The sequence below is a fragment of the Actinia tenebrosa genome, unplaced genomic scaffold (assembly GCF_029948245.1).
Source record: "Actinia tenebrosa isolate PJP-AT-01 unplaced genomic scaffold, QUT_ActTen_1.0 PGA_scaffold1__47_contigs__length_23844297, whole genome shotgun sequence".
NCBI lineage: Eukaryota > Metazoa > Cnidaria > Anthozoa > Actiniaria > Actiniidae > Actinia > Actinia tenebrosa.
The window spans coordinates 21,699,389-21,713,472 of record NW_028292578.1 but is presented as its reverse complement, the minus strand read 5'-3'; the positions used below and the strand labels follow the sequence as shown (position 1 = coordinate 21,713,472).

The window sequence follows — 14,084 nt, the reverse complement described above, 5'->3', positions numbered from 1 at the left end:
ACTGTTATCTGGCATATGTTGTAAGCTTACATCGTGAGAAGATGAATTTGACCCATCATCATTAGCCTATATAGCTCGGCCCTACATTCTCATCTTGTTGTTTAGTACTAGTCGTACGACTTTCTAATATTCTTACAGTGTTCTTTACGTTCTCGTTTCACTTTTATTTGCCCTTCCTCCTGTTCCTCGTCAATCTTCCTTGATAATCTTGGATAATGAAGTTTGATTTTCCTTTATTACAGTTACGACTGAAGAACATCACTCACAAAACGTTTATTTAAAGAATAAAATACGTATCTTTGTTCTCTGGCAAAATTATGCCATACTAGCTATACAGTCTTTAACAGAGGACTTTTATTTCCGGTTATGTACCGGAAGTAAAATGTAGGACAGTATCCCAGAAGTCTGCAAGAGCTTGGTTCTGGAAAGGCTACGTAGGAGTTTAGTGAAAAAATGGCGAGTCCACGAACACGAAGAGCTTTAAAAGAATTAAAACCAAGAGATGGAAATAATGTAAGGAAGATCACATTCTTCTCACAAACAAAGCTTAGATATTTCTTAATAACATAGGCTAAGAATAAACGAATAAAGCGTTATATTTTTGTTATAGGAGTGTTTCGAATGCGGCGCTCACAACCCTCAGTGGGTCAGTGTCACGTACGGAATATGGATTTGTCTTGAGTGTTCCGGCAAACACAGAGGACTTGGAGTTCATTTAAGGTACGGATATTAAACTCAAAAGAGTCTTCTTACTTTATGTGTACTTGAAATTTAGATTTTAAGATACTTTGAGTTTTTTGTATTTCATTTAGAATTTATGAAGAACCGGTAGTGATGTCATTTATCACTGTGTTTGTATTCGGTCGATTGGGCAACACGAGTCTTGCGGGGAAAATTTATTTTTCGGTCTTAAACTTTTAGCAAGAAACAACAGCAAGAATCCCTGCTTTATTAAATTAATAGATTTCTGAAACGTTCTGGTTTATTTTGATGTATTTCGATGTCGTTGTTTTGATAGTCAAAAATAAAAGATTTAGAAGACCAAAGTTCAAAGATAGTACCCCAGCTTGAATTAATTTTTTGCTTAATTTATGGTAGTATTGTTAGATCTTCTATCAATTTATTAAGTCAAGTTATATTCATGAAAATATATATCACAAATGGTTATATTTTTTCATTGATCTTTAGGGAAGATACATTTGGGTGGCCAGGGGGTGGGGAGGGGGGGGGGGGGGGGTATTGGCAGTAAACTTTTTAGAAATAGTTGTAGTCCTCCCCATCTCACTGAGAAAGAAATTGATGACCCTTCTATTAAGTCGACAGGCAGGGCCATAGCCAGAAAAGTCTTTACTGAGATAAAGGAACAGTGTGTGTGTATTATTGGGGGGGGGGGGGGGGGGGATGCAATTGGTTCACTAGCCTCGTAGTCAAAATGTAATGGTTTGACCCCCACAAATATTTAAATGTCCACTGATGGCCTTTCCTTTTAGTGCACCAGTCCTCCCCCAAAATAAAAAGAATTACCTTCCATTAGGACAGCCAATTAGTTGGGAGGGGAGGGGAGGGGAGGGGATAGTTTGAGTCTAGATAATCTACAAAGAGCCATATCAGCATACATTCATCAATGTATGCTGATACGTGAAAATGAATTAAGAAAATTATCTAATACATAGTATATATATATATATATACCTATAATATATTTGGAATCAAACACTCATGTACTATTAGTATAAGGTGCCAAATAAAATTGTATTGTATTGTATTGTATTGTAATCAAGATATTATTTATATATTTTTTTAAATAAACACAACCTGACTTGGAAATGTTTTCTTTTTTTGTTTTTCATAGTTTTGTCAGATCAGTCACGATGGACAAATGGAAAGATTCTGAATTAGAAAAGATGAAGGTACTATGATTCTACCATACACTGTACTTTGTAATATACATGTACAGTATGTTGTTACTACTATTTGCAAGTTTCCATGAAGCGTGACGCAACAAGTAAGTTTTGAAAAGTTTATATCCCAGATGTTGGCAAAATGTACTTGCTGTGTCACACCTCATGGAAGTTTGCAAAATATAATAGAATTAGAGGGGTTTTTGTTTGATTGTTGAATAAGCTATTTGCACTAAATAACAGGTCATGACACTACCCCATTAAAACATGCAATCATGTCAAGAATGAACACCTCAGTATTAGTAAAAAATCAAAGTTTCAGCTTCTAACATGTGACAAAGGAGATATTGCATTGAATATTGAAATTCAAATATTTTATAAGAATTTTAATGGAAAAATGCACTGGATGGCAATCTTCTACTAGTCTAAATACAATATATTTGGATTTATAGATAATAGTGTTAAATTTTAAATATTGTGGTATAATGATGAGTACATTTTATCAGTGGAGTGGACTATGTGAGAAAGTAAACAGAAAGGGAGAATATATGCATCCTTGGTAAATAACAATGTTTTTTTTGTTTATTAAGGTTGGTGGGAATGAGAAAGCCAAGGTCTTCTTTGATTCACAATCTGATGTTCATAGTGGAATGTCATTACAAGAAAAATATAACACAAAAGCAGCAGCACTTTATCGAGATAAGGTAAGCAAAAATTAGTAATGAAGAACTTAATAGATAATGCAGCTTGTCCATGTTGTTTGCAGTCGTAAACCAGGCAATGGCAGAAGATGATCAATACTCAATCATTCACACACAGTGTTGATGTCGGAAAGCGAGATTTATAGTAGTAATAATAGTAACAAAGTGGTAGTCAGTAATACTTAAACTCTTCATCATAATCAATCATTACATTAAGCTAAGCATTTGGAATGAAAGTCAAACCTGAAAATCTTTACATTCATAACAGATCACAACTTTATCAGAAGGACGTTCTTGGTCACCAGAGACCTCGTCGGCAAAGAACTGGGTCCCTCCTTTCCACAGAACACCCAGCAGTGCTAACGTCTCAAGCAGAGGGGTGTCATCTAGTGGAATGCATCACAGTGCATCAACTCCTAGCTTTATGGGGCTATCAAGGTAAGTTTGGACTGTACACATCTTGTGAGAAATGTTATGAAGGGACATCATTTTTTAATCTCTCTCTGATCCCCACAATTTACTACTCTCACAATATTATCTTGTATGGGAGCATAATAGGAAGTTGTAAAAGGAAAATACACTTTTTCTCAATGGAATCTGACAGTTGTAATGCCATGTTAGCCTTGAATTGAAGATAATTTTGAAAAGGTTCCATTTTACCCCTGGACAACCAATATGAATATTCCCTGTACTACTACATGATGGTTTTGATAAATTGTGTCATGGGATTCCTGTGGATTTGGTGCAAACTTTTTAACCAAAATATTAACTAGCCCCCACCCCCATCATCGACACTCTTACTATGCTATGCCTCAGATAATATACCTGCTTCACAACTAGTAGATGTTCAATACAAGTAAAATCTTTTTTTCTTCATATTTCAAGGCAAGAAGTTAATGCACAAAGAGATAGCTTCCTTAGCAGGAAACATGAAGAAAATGCATCTAGACCAGAGTATGTTTTTCGTATTTTTAACAATTTATTGATGTGTCTGCCTGCTCAGTTGTGAAATTAACTGAGATTGTGAAGTTCCAGAAATTATCCTTACCCACTCCCCCCAAACACTGTAATTTTCTCTGACCCCAACCCCCCCCTCCACCCCCCCTCCACCCACCCTCCACCCTCCACCCCTCGTAAATCATAAATTGGGGGTATGGATAATTTCTGGAACTACCAAGGGTACATCATTGTGGTTGCAGATAGATTTAATGATGCAAACATTTGCCTGTCATTCTTTAGTAACCTTCATCCAAGCCAAGGTGGAAAGTATGTTGGATTTGGATCAGAGCCTAATATGACAGTTGCAAACACAAATCCCAACACAGGTAACAAGGTTATAACTTATGTACCTAGGATTAAAAATTGTGTATACGTAATGATTACACTTATATAAAATCAGTTGAAATAGATTCAATAATATTATACCTGTATGTTCCCAGTTGTCCAATACCTGTTTAAAAATTATGATATTTTCTTCGAAGGTTGGGACATGGCTTTAAGCTCCCTCTCAAGTGTAAGTAAATAATTGTTGTTGCAACTAGAGTGTGTGTTATTATTATTATTTTCATTAATTATCAATTAGATCTTCTGACATCATCTGTAAAACACTCCTTTCTTTCTCCTTATTCTATATTTCCTCTGTAAGGTAACTAAACCAATACACTTACTAACTTACTAAATTGCTGACTTACTGACTTACTGACTTACTGACTCACTAACTCACTGACTCACCAATGTCTGGCTAGGGGGCTTAAAACAAATTTTTGACATAAAATACAATTATATATTAAATATTTGACAGTTTTTTAAATTTTATGTCCTCTTATATTTCTTAAGGGATGGAGTTCATTTGCTGCTGGAGCTGTTCAGCTTGCATCTACAGCCTCTACTCAGGTAAACACATACAAAATTATTCTTGCTAAGAAGGCCTATAATGGTTGCAACATAACCATCTTTTGGAAGGGCAAAATAAGAAAAAGAAATGAAAAACATGCACATGCTGTGTGCCGTTTTGCATTTATAAAGTATAATGTACCCATGGTCAACATGGGTGGCATGGCAGTGAGAGCGCTTGCCTCTCAACGACTGAGGTTCAAGTCCTGCTGGGTTTGGTGTCATGTGAGTAGAGTTGTTTGTTGGTTCTCTCCTGTGCTTCCAGGGTTTTGCGGGTTCTCCGGTTTTTCTCCCTCCGCAAAGATTAACTTCTAACTTCCACTCTGTGGAAATGCCACTGCTAAATCCTATTTATTTTATTTTATATTTTATTTTGTACAAAGTATGTAGGGACTGGCAGAACAATAGATAAGTGTTAAGGAAAGCACGGCACATGGGTTTTAACTGTAAGTTTGTTTGTTTTTTTAAATAGGCTGTTAAACTTGGAAGCACACTGAATGAAAATGTGGTCAAACCAACAGCAGACAAGGTAAAGGGAACCAGTCATTTATAGTTTTAACTATTAGAGTGGATTTTCTATGACTTTGAAAAGCCAAGGCACACTGCACCATCATGGTACAGAAGACATGACATTCTTTGGTACCCATCCTTTAAACCACAATGTCACAATAATTGGGGGTTATCTTATCAATTTCATTTATTTTCCAATAAAGGCTGCAAAACTGGGAACAACACTGAATGATTCTATAGTGAAGCCAACTACTGATAAGGTTAGTTGGATCAGTTAGTTACTTACTGACTTGCCTCTGCATTTGAATTTGTAGAGATTAGTCAAGAAAGTAAAAAAATTTTTTTGGTCAATTTGAAGCAATGAACAGACCCTAACCCTGATGATGTTTCATACCTAAGCTACCACAAGCCTTCTCAAAATCTTTTTTTATTTTCAATTGTTAAAACTTCATAGACCTTTCTCATAAATGAGTCTGCCAAATAAGGTTGGGACTAAGGACAATTGAATGAAAGCAAGGTCAGAAAAGCCTCATTAGTAAACAAAGTCTACTCAGTATGATCTTTTGTGTCCAAGTAATTCATCTCACCAATTTGAGTTCTGTTAAGCATCTCTTGAAGTAAGGGTGAATGACTTTGACACAAAAGATGGTAAAACTGAGTAAATTTTGCTTACTAATGACACCTTTCTGACCTCCCTTCCATGCAATTGTCCCTAGTCCCAACTGCGTTTGGTGGCCATTTATGAGGAAGGTGTATTGATAATACCAAGACATTAGTTAAAATTTGCAATTCAAAGAAGCTAACGAAAAGGATTGTGGAAGTGCAAGTATATCAAGTCATCATGCTTGAGGTTTATTTACCTTTCAAAAAAATGGTTATCACTAGTCACCACCATGAGTACAAGCTGCAATGGTGCCGCTCAATTGTGTCCTACTGAAAAGCATGTGTAGTTACCTCTGGCAGCTGCTATACAGTCAGTGTATAACACTAGACCACAGCTCTTCAGTCGGAAGTGTCACCAGAAATATCACCATTGGCTACAATACTTATCAGCATATGCCTTTGTAGCACTGAGCAGTCAATTGATCAATCCACCAATCAAGGTTGATCATCTTTATCAGCAGTAAATAGCAGTCAGCCACTTTCAATGTCAGCTTATTAGCCTGTCCAACTGAACATATCGGACGCTTTTTTGAAATACTAATGCTACGCATTTGGCTGGAGTTACTGTATGTGTGCTCCAGTTGCTTCTTTTTGTTGTGCATCACATCCTCTTCCAAAGTACAACCACCAATTCCACTTATTCTGCACATGTTACTTGATCTAAACTTAAAGCCTAGCCCTTCATTTGCTGGCTGCGTTATTATTCTAAACACCATCTTGATACAGTCTTACAGCCATAAATTAATAATGTATTTTTAACCAACGAGTTGATCATTTACCCTGCAGCATTAAGTCCCTCCTGGCTTTTTTGTGCCATTTGTAGTATACCTTTCTTCTACACAATATCCTACTGCCCATTGCTTGTGCAAACCCTTTTTGGTGATATTTTGCAATTTTTGCATTGTGTGTTTATTCTACATGGTAATCTCTTCCCTCATGCAGCTGCATACTACAATTAGCATTCAATCACAGACTTATAATGGTGGTTTTACATGCTGCTTTGGTGCTGCTTTGCAATTTTTGCAATGTACTTTTATTCTACTTGACAGCCTCATACTGTCAGACGCATGCTGCAAATAGCATTCATTCAAAATGTTGGCGCAATCTATATCATTGAATTAATCTTTCTTCCATGGAACTTCCTTAACTAAAGGTGCATGAAGGCAAGCTATTTGAGGATATGACATCTTCCATGTCGCAAATAGCAAGCAAGGTATGCTCTATCCATCAAAACCTGTTATTGATTATCAACACCACAAACACCATCATAACCATTATCATGATGATCATGAGCATCAGCATCAACATCATCATCATCACTATCACCACCTGTCATGGTCAACATGATCATCAACATCATGATTATCATCATTATTATAGCCATCATCACCATCATCATAATACATCAATATCATGGTTGTCAACACCATTGTAATAGAACAACATCTTCATGGTCATCATCACCATAATACGTCATCATGTACATCATCATCATCACCATCATAATACATCATCATCATCATCATCAGCACCATAATACTTCATCATCATCACTGTTCCTCTGTTTATTTTTTGTAAAGGAATAACAGAGTATTCATTTCTTACATTCATTTATTCTACAGTGCATATATCCCAGTCATACAAAAATCAAAAATGTAATGTGTGTTGTCATTGCTAATGTATCAATGCAAACCATACTTTTCTCTCTTCGTCATATTCTTCTACTCATCATTCTACTAGGGTTTTTACTTTATATTATTAGCCATCTGACACATAGTTGAGTGGTGTATGCCGTAAATATAGAATGTAGCTGTTGTGTGTGTGGAGCAAACCTCATGGAACAGCCCCATACAGAGAGTAATGGTTCTAAAATATAAATATAATATAGTGGGGGAGGAATCCTAGCATGGAATCCCATTGTGTTGTTGAATTTTAGCCAATGACACCCTTGAATTTCGATCAGTGTTTGAATATCAATTACGAATCATTTATGGTGTCATAGGTAAGAGATGCAAGTGTAAAGAGCTGGTCGACAGTCCAGACAGCAAGCACCAAAGGTTGGAGCAGTATACAGAGTTATGTCGGCCAAAACGAACCAGAGAATTTAAATACCAGCAAGGGTTATTCTGGTGGAGGGTATGGAAGTATAAACGATCCCACACAGATTACTATGAAACAAGAAGAGAGTGAAGAAGACTTCTGGGCATGGGGAGAAACATCAGCGGCAGGAAAACAACAAGAGGCAAGGGCTGTGAATCAAGAAACAAGTAAGATGGTAAATAATGGGTCCAAGAATGGCAGTAGCAGCAGTACAAACCTGCGGAAGCAATCAAGTAGTGATTTTGATGAGTCTTGGGGATGGGACGACGAGAGCACTGCTAAACCCAAGATGAAATCTTCAAGTTTAAATGGAAAGAAGACCTCCAAAGCTAAGAAAAATCAAGATAGTTGGGACACTAATGGCTGGAGTGAGGAAGGGAATGATGACTGGAGTCAGGGTGATAGTTGGAGTAATGAAGACTGGACCTCTGTTACTCCGAAGAAGAATACAAGACAAACAATACGAAGTGCTGGAAATGGGAAAAAAGGAGATTGATTAAATTGAAATAATTTATATCTAATAGATTATCGAATTGTTCACTAATATCAATTATCAAAAGGTGTGACCATAGGGAGCCCAATTTACATTAGATTGCAATTCGTTTTTGTGCCTTTCAAAAAATAATGTACTGTGGTTTTGCATGATATTTCCATTCATTTACTTATATTATTTAGCATACTTTCATGGTGTCAAACACAAAACCTTCAGTTAAGGGTTTCTTATCTAGATAATTTTTTTCATCTTGCAATTTCTAAATTAGGCTTCCTATGGTGTGACCAAGAAGATACCTCCCAATTTGCATAATAAATTCAGCTCGTGTAGCAGTACCTTAAGACCCTTAAATGCAGATACCTATACTGGCTAGGGGACCAGAGAAAGTGTTAATAATAGCAGAATGTTGTAGAATAATTACTGTTACATTGTGTATTAAGTCTATAATGTGTACTTCCAGAAATCATCCATACCCACTCCACAGAGGAATTTGGAATTTCCGAAGAGTAGGGGGGTCAGAGAAAGAACAAAAATTACAGAGTTTGTATGGAAGGAAATTGGAATTTCTGGGGGGTAGGGGGCCAGGGGTGTCTTAAAAAAATTCCTCCGTGAGGGGGTATGGATAATTTTTGGAACTACACAATAGAGGAGTGACAGGTAATGACATATTAACACAGCCCATCTGAGTCCTGAGGCTGGCCCATCTTTTGAATGCTCCCCTTTTGCAGACAGCCCAACAAAGCAGACTGGTTAAAGGAGGGGCCAGCATCTTGACTACACAGCTCCAGGTCTGGATTTTATGCTCCACAATGTCCTGGTCCGTTTTGGTCACACTTAAATCATGAATATGTATGTAAGTGTGCATCCATATATATAGGAACAACTTCAAAGCTTGGTAACTTTCCCATCTTTTTCTGGGAAATTAGCAGTTTGCCAGTCGTAATCCATTATTACATACTATATTTCATTTCTGCATATTTTATTCCAATGGTTTTATTTTATCAGGGCATATTAGATACTAATAGTTTTAGGTTATTTCAATTTTATCTTATTTAATTGTGAATAATTAATAAGAAAAAATACAATAGAAACCAGTCACCAAGGAGAAGTCTGTAAATCAGATAAAAAAAACTGTCCTGTGTTTGCATTCAACTTGAACAAGGATTTTCTCAATAGACCCCTTTCGAATTCCAAATTACCGCTGTGTTTCTTGATTACAGACTCATTTGCACAGGGTTAGCCTCGAGTTTGTGCAGAATATTCACAGTGTTCCAGTCAAGGTCCGTCGAGTTTCAAAGTGTTTGTATTGTTGAAGTTGTGCATTCTTTACTTTTCTGTTGGTATTTGTGAACATTTAAACACTGATACGAGTCTAACCCTGTGCAATGAGTCTGTAATCAAGGAACACAGCGGTAATTTGGAATTCGAAACTGGTCTATTATGCATGGCAATGCTTCGTGTAAATCCTTATCCAGTGGATAAAGTGATACTGTTATCCAATACATTTATCCACTGAATATGATTTATCCATTGGATAGCACTTTCCACCCTTCGTATAACTGGGCCTAGATTTATGATTTAAACCTAAAATCATGGTTTGGGCTAAGGGTAATTATGAATAATCTTTATTTTCTTTAAATGCCATATTTATTTTGCTGATAATAAATTTAGTTCAGTCCTTGACCTTAGCCTAATTAAATCATATTACGGCAAATAGTTTTAAATTTTAAAATGGACCAATGGGACTTGGTTCAAATAAATACCTGGCACTCCATCCAGTGGCTCGTACATGTATTGCTTGGCCTTTCCAGTGTCTACGTAACATTCCCATATTTTGGGGCCCACATTTCATATTTTGCTTGTCGGAGTTCAGATTGTGGATCTAAATGCTCTTCAGAAATGTTTGTTCATTTCTTTCACTATTCACACTCCCTCTTACTGCCGGCTCATGTTTAAAAGCATTTGGAGATTGGCAAAACAAGCAATCTGCTACATGAAAAGCATCTCCTAACTCTTATCTCATGTTCTGCCTATCCCTCTTCACAACAAACATTTCTTTTAATGCAATCCTTTTGTTATATCAGTGAGGTTTATTTCTTCTTATACAAGGAAAGACTCAAAACAGTCCTATAGCACATATTTCATCAATTTTTGCCAAAGTGGTCGATATTTTCAAGTGATTGCTGTTGTGAAAAAAATTCCATACCACAGACTATCCAGTAACTTTTGCAGTACTGTCAGTGTACATCTATATTATTTCAAGTGTCTGTACATAGAGACAAGGTTCACTCAAAACAAAGGTTTTTATTTACACTCTGCTTTGACTCACTCGTATATTTACACAAATCTAGGTTATGTCATTATAATCTTGTGCTGTGGTAAAAACAACTTGATGTCTAGTCATTGTCAATTATGTGGCCAGACATGCTCATTCCAAAAAGAAGTAGGGAGAGTTATCTGTCCACTCAATGATCTGAGCATTTTTTGGTAACAATGTGTGTGAAGGGTTGGGGGGGAAGGGGTTGGTTGGTTGCCACTTGGATTAAAAATGCGAAAAATACTTAAACTTTTTGAAATCTCATAAGTTTTTCACAGCTTTTCGCTAGTAGCATGTAGTGGTAAAAAATATTAAAAAATTAAAACGATCTAATCAAAATGTTCTCATTTGGTCACAGCTTCATATGTACAATAAATTTTCGCCAGTCAAAGTACTTGCTTTGATTCCAGTTGAGTAGTACAGGCTTCTGTTCCTTTCGTTTACCAGTACAAGGACTTGCTTATAAAACTGGTTACGCTACCAAACCATCCATTCTCTTTGTCTTCTCCACCTACTCTTGATATAGCCTACAAATAATTTAAACAATGAATGTCGTATGAAGAACTTGTTGTTTTCTGATCCCCAATGAACACTCTTCTATAAACAACTGACAAAGGAGATATCCCACATTTATTTCATCCCATATTTTTAGTGCATGATCGTGAAATCTAAATTCTATAAATAGGCCTACATACAGTGAAAATCTACAATATGTTGCATTGATTAGCTGATTAGCTGTATCTTGAATAATGATATCCTCACTGCATACTCGTTATCATGTCACAATATAGTTTATAATTAATATCAAGATCTGCCACTGTTGTGCTGAGGTAAGCAGCGAGGAAAAGGAACATGAACCATGTGAAGACAAATACCTTGTCTGATGTTTCTGGCATGTCGTCATCTTCAGGGAGGTAGTCTGGTAATGGATGACCGCTTCCACTACCCTTGTCAACATTGCAAGAGGGGATAGCACCAAACGACAACACTGCCTTAAATAAACCAACACACATTCTATTAGTACAGCACTTTCCATCACATGGGAACAATTTGGTATGACATTCCATGGGCACTTGCCCTTGAAAACTTTGTGTTTTCTGACACAATGTCATGGAAACACTTTTATCAACGTTCATAAAAAAAACCTTATTTTGTTGCAATGACAAATCTTAAGATTTCATATTGTGCAATCAGGTATCCCCCCACCTAAAATTATTTCATTTTTTGAAATTCCCCTCCCCAGCTATATGTTATTGACCAGTCATTCTCCCGCAGGTGGTTATGATATATAACTGGCAAACCTCAATCATTCCTTGTTTCTGGCTCAACATTTTGACCGAACAAGTCTCAATTTTGGCCCAAGATTGTCCGACCATCTGTCAATTTTTTTTAGGCCCTGTAGTACCTGGGAGTCTGAAAAAAAGCTTTTGACATTTAGTTACCTCTTCACCCTTCTCATTTCTGACCACTTGTTGTGCTGTTAGTAGTTTTGTTTGGTTAATTATTTCACATAGAGATTCTGGAGTCAATTCTGGTCTACAGCGTACAATCATTCTCGACCTTTTCATGTCAAAAGTGAAGCTTATTACACCTTTCGTTTTGACCATATGTTCCTCACACATTCTCCTTGTTACCTGAGATAATACATTGGGGAAAATATAAAAGCATTAATCTCACTAACGCTACTATAAGCTCAATAGATCTTTTTGGCTTGGGCATAATGTTTTCCCATTACCCACTTGGCATTCCCTAGAGTACTATTTCTTTGTTTAACAGTTTTGCATCACCATGAAATTATATGAATAAAACTCAAACAAAATGACACTTGGTCAGAAATCAATAAAACATGTTCAACCTGAAAAGGTCTATTTCCAAACTCAGTGTGGCTCGATGCAAGATTTTTTCAGGTTCTCTGGTTTCCTTAGACATACCAATGCTAATTTTTTTCTTAGCCTAGTAGATGGAATTGTACATTCAGACAAAGCAAAGAGATACTAATGTCACTTACTGTAGTAAGACCTCTAATTTGCAGTGTCATTAACTTGGCTTTCTTATTTGATGTTCCAAGGAAGAAAGGATTTGGTCTGCATGTTAGAAAATCAGATGTCACTAAACTAGGTTGTAGTGGTTTCACCATTTCACTGATTGTAAGTACTTGAGAAAAGCTGACAGCCACAGAGATGAGATCAAATTATCTCTTTGGCCTTTCTCTGAAAGTTTTTTGTCTTTATTTCCCCAGGGACCTCCAAAAACAAGAGTATGGCTTGCTAAAGGGGGACCTAACTTTCCCTCGGCAAAAAGAATGCTGGTACAGCAATAGGTGATCCTATATGTAATGGTGGGTCTAGTGGGAATAGCATGGGGGCGATTCAAAGAGTGTAGCAAAACTCAATTCTGTAACCTGAATGTAACGTGAAAAAACCATAAAATTTGACACTCTTGAAGGAGCCTCCCCCTCCCCCACGAGCGCCTTCATTCCTTCAGCTGTAAGCCCCCTTCCTCAAATCCAAGATTTATCCTAGTCTGATAGTGTATTACACTTATCAATTAAATCATTAGCTTGTTGTTGATCAAGAGCTGTCAAGTATCCAGATCTGTGTGCCTTACCCCCTTTGGCCAGCTGGTCTAGGTGGGGCCTTATTTTGCGGCCGCGCAATGATCTTGTTGTAGACCTGTTTTGCCATCCTGCGGAGTGGTAATCCATTCTGTTCATCATTTATAATGGCTTTAAGACTTACTACCATTCCAATTTCATCTCGCATTTGTGAACGATTTGGCTGGTAGTCTGCCAGGAAATTCAATGCCTACAGGACAAATGATTAACAACAGATTACATTCGAATTCCATGCCACAGGAACCCCAAATACAGTAAATTAATGATGTTCTTGAAAGGATTTTATTAAAAATATGACATAATTGAGGAATCCAGTTCTGAGAAACTGAAACAGAGAGCTGTTTACCTCTGCTTTATTGAATACTGCTCGAAAGTTGTTCATGCGTCAAAGTAGGCGTTTATCTCAGCGTCAGCGATATAAAACATTTTCTTCTAGTCTAGAAAGACAACAGTTACCTCTAAAGCAGTCTTGACTACATCTTTATCTTCATTATCGAGGAACAAAACCAGCCCAGAAAGACATCCTTGGTCCTATAAAACAACGAATCACAATCGGGTCACTTGATGGTGACGGTTAGGTTAACCTGGAAAGCAAAACCCTAAAACGAACCTTAACAATAGTGGCCCTGTTTAATGGATCCGCTGCTAGATCCCTCAAATGTCCAACAACTGTGACCGCACTCATCGCTTCAAAATTCCTTCGCTTACTAGAATCAAAATATTTTCTTGTACAGTGACTTGCTTTGGTCCTGTTCGCGAAAGTCGAACTCTGTGGAAGCCCCTCGTGGCTGATATTCAAACTTTACCGGTCTCGACTCCCATTGGTTGATTGAGAGTCCTTGAATGTTTTGATTGGTTACTTCGAATATTTGAATTAAGCGTGAACCAATCA

At 36.9% G+C, this 14,084-nt stretch overlaps 2 protein-coding genes across 3 annotated transcripts; one reads left to right on the top strand and one right to left on the bottom strand.

The window, feature by feature from the left end:
- The first annotated feature begins 255 nt into the window (after positions 1-255).
- Positions 256-10,035, top strand: LOC116288457 (ADP-ribosylation factor GTPase-activating protein 1). Of its 2 annotated transcripts, XM_031695246.2 has the most exons (13): positions 257-513; positions 611-720; positions 1,853-1,910; positions 2,492-2,605; positions 2,871-3,040; positions 3,488-3,556; positions 3,842-3,927; positions 4,084-4,115; positions 4,439-4,495; positions 4,968-5,024; positions 5,209-5,265; positions 6,822-6,881; positions 7,671-10,035. In XM_031695246.2, exons 1-13 carry the CDS (start codon positions 454-456, stop codon positions 8,262-8,264), a joined length of 1,524 nt encoding a protein of 507 aa, XP_031551106.2. In that variant the 5' UTR covers positions 257-453; the 3' UTR covers positions 8,265-10,035. The 2 variants fall into 2 exon arrangements, with proteins under 2 accessions (XP_031551107.2, XP_031551106.2); XM_031695247.2 differs by lacking the exon at positions 6,822-6,881 and having other exon boundaries at positions 256-513.
- A 510-nt stretch (positions 10,036-10,545) lies between these two features.
- On the bottom strand, positions 10,546-13,975 carry LOC116288461 (armadillo repeat-containing protein 1). The gene is made up of 7 exons (XM_031695253.2): positions 13,803-13,975; positions 13,649-13,723; positions 13,186-13,382; positions 12,587-12,662; positions 12,021-12,212; positions 11,454-11,570; positions 10,546-11,105 (listed from the first exon to the last, which is right to left on the bottom strand). The coding sequence occupies exons 1-7, from the start codon at positions 13,875-13,877 to the stop codon at positions 11,019-11,021; spliced, it is 819 nt and encodes a 272-aa protein (XP_031551113.1). The 5' UTR covers positions 13,878-13,975; the 3' UTR covers positions 10,546-11,018.
- Positions 13,976-14,084: the final 109 nt, after the last annotated feature.

Bases quoted from the DNA above. Each gene is read 5' to 3' on its own strand.
- LOC116288457 (XM_031695246.2), top strand. From the start codon at position 454: ATGGCGAGTCCACGAACACGAAGAGCTTTAAAAGAATTAAAACCAAGA. The intron at 3,928-4,083 runs GTAACAAGGTTA...TTTTCTTCGAAG, and splicing joins AAACACAAATCCCAACACAG to GTTGGGACATGGCTTTAAGC. The intron at 4,496-4,967 runs GTAAACACATAC...TTTTTTAAATAG, and splicing joins CATCTACAGCCTCTACTCAG to GCTGTTAAACTTGGAAGCAC.
- LOC116288461 (XM_031695253.2), bottom strand. From the start codon at position 13,877: ATGAGTGCGGTCACAGTTGTTGGACATTTGAGGGATCTAGCAGCGGAT. The intron at 13,383-13,648 runs GTAACTGTTGTC...TTTGTCCTGTAG, and splicing joins TAGTCAAGACTGCTTTAGAG to GCATTGAATTTCCTGGCAGA. The intron at 12,213-12,586 runs GTAAGTGACATT...GTATTATCTCAG, and splicing joins AAATTAGAGGTCTTACTACA to GTAACAAGGAGAATGTGTGA.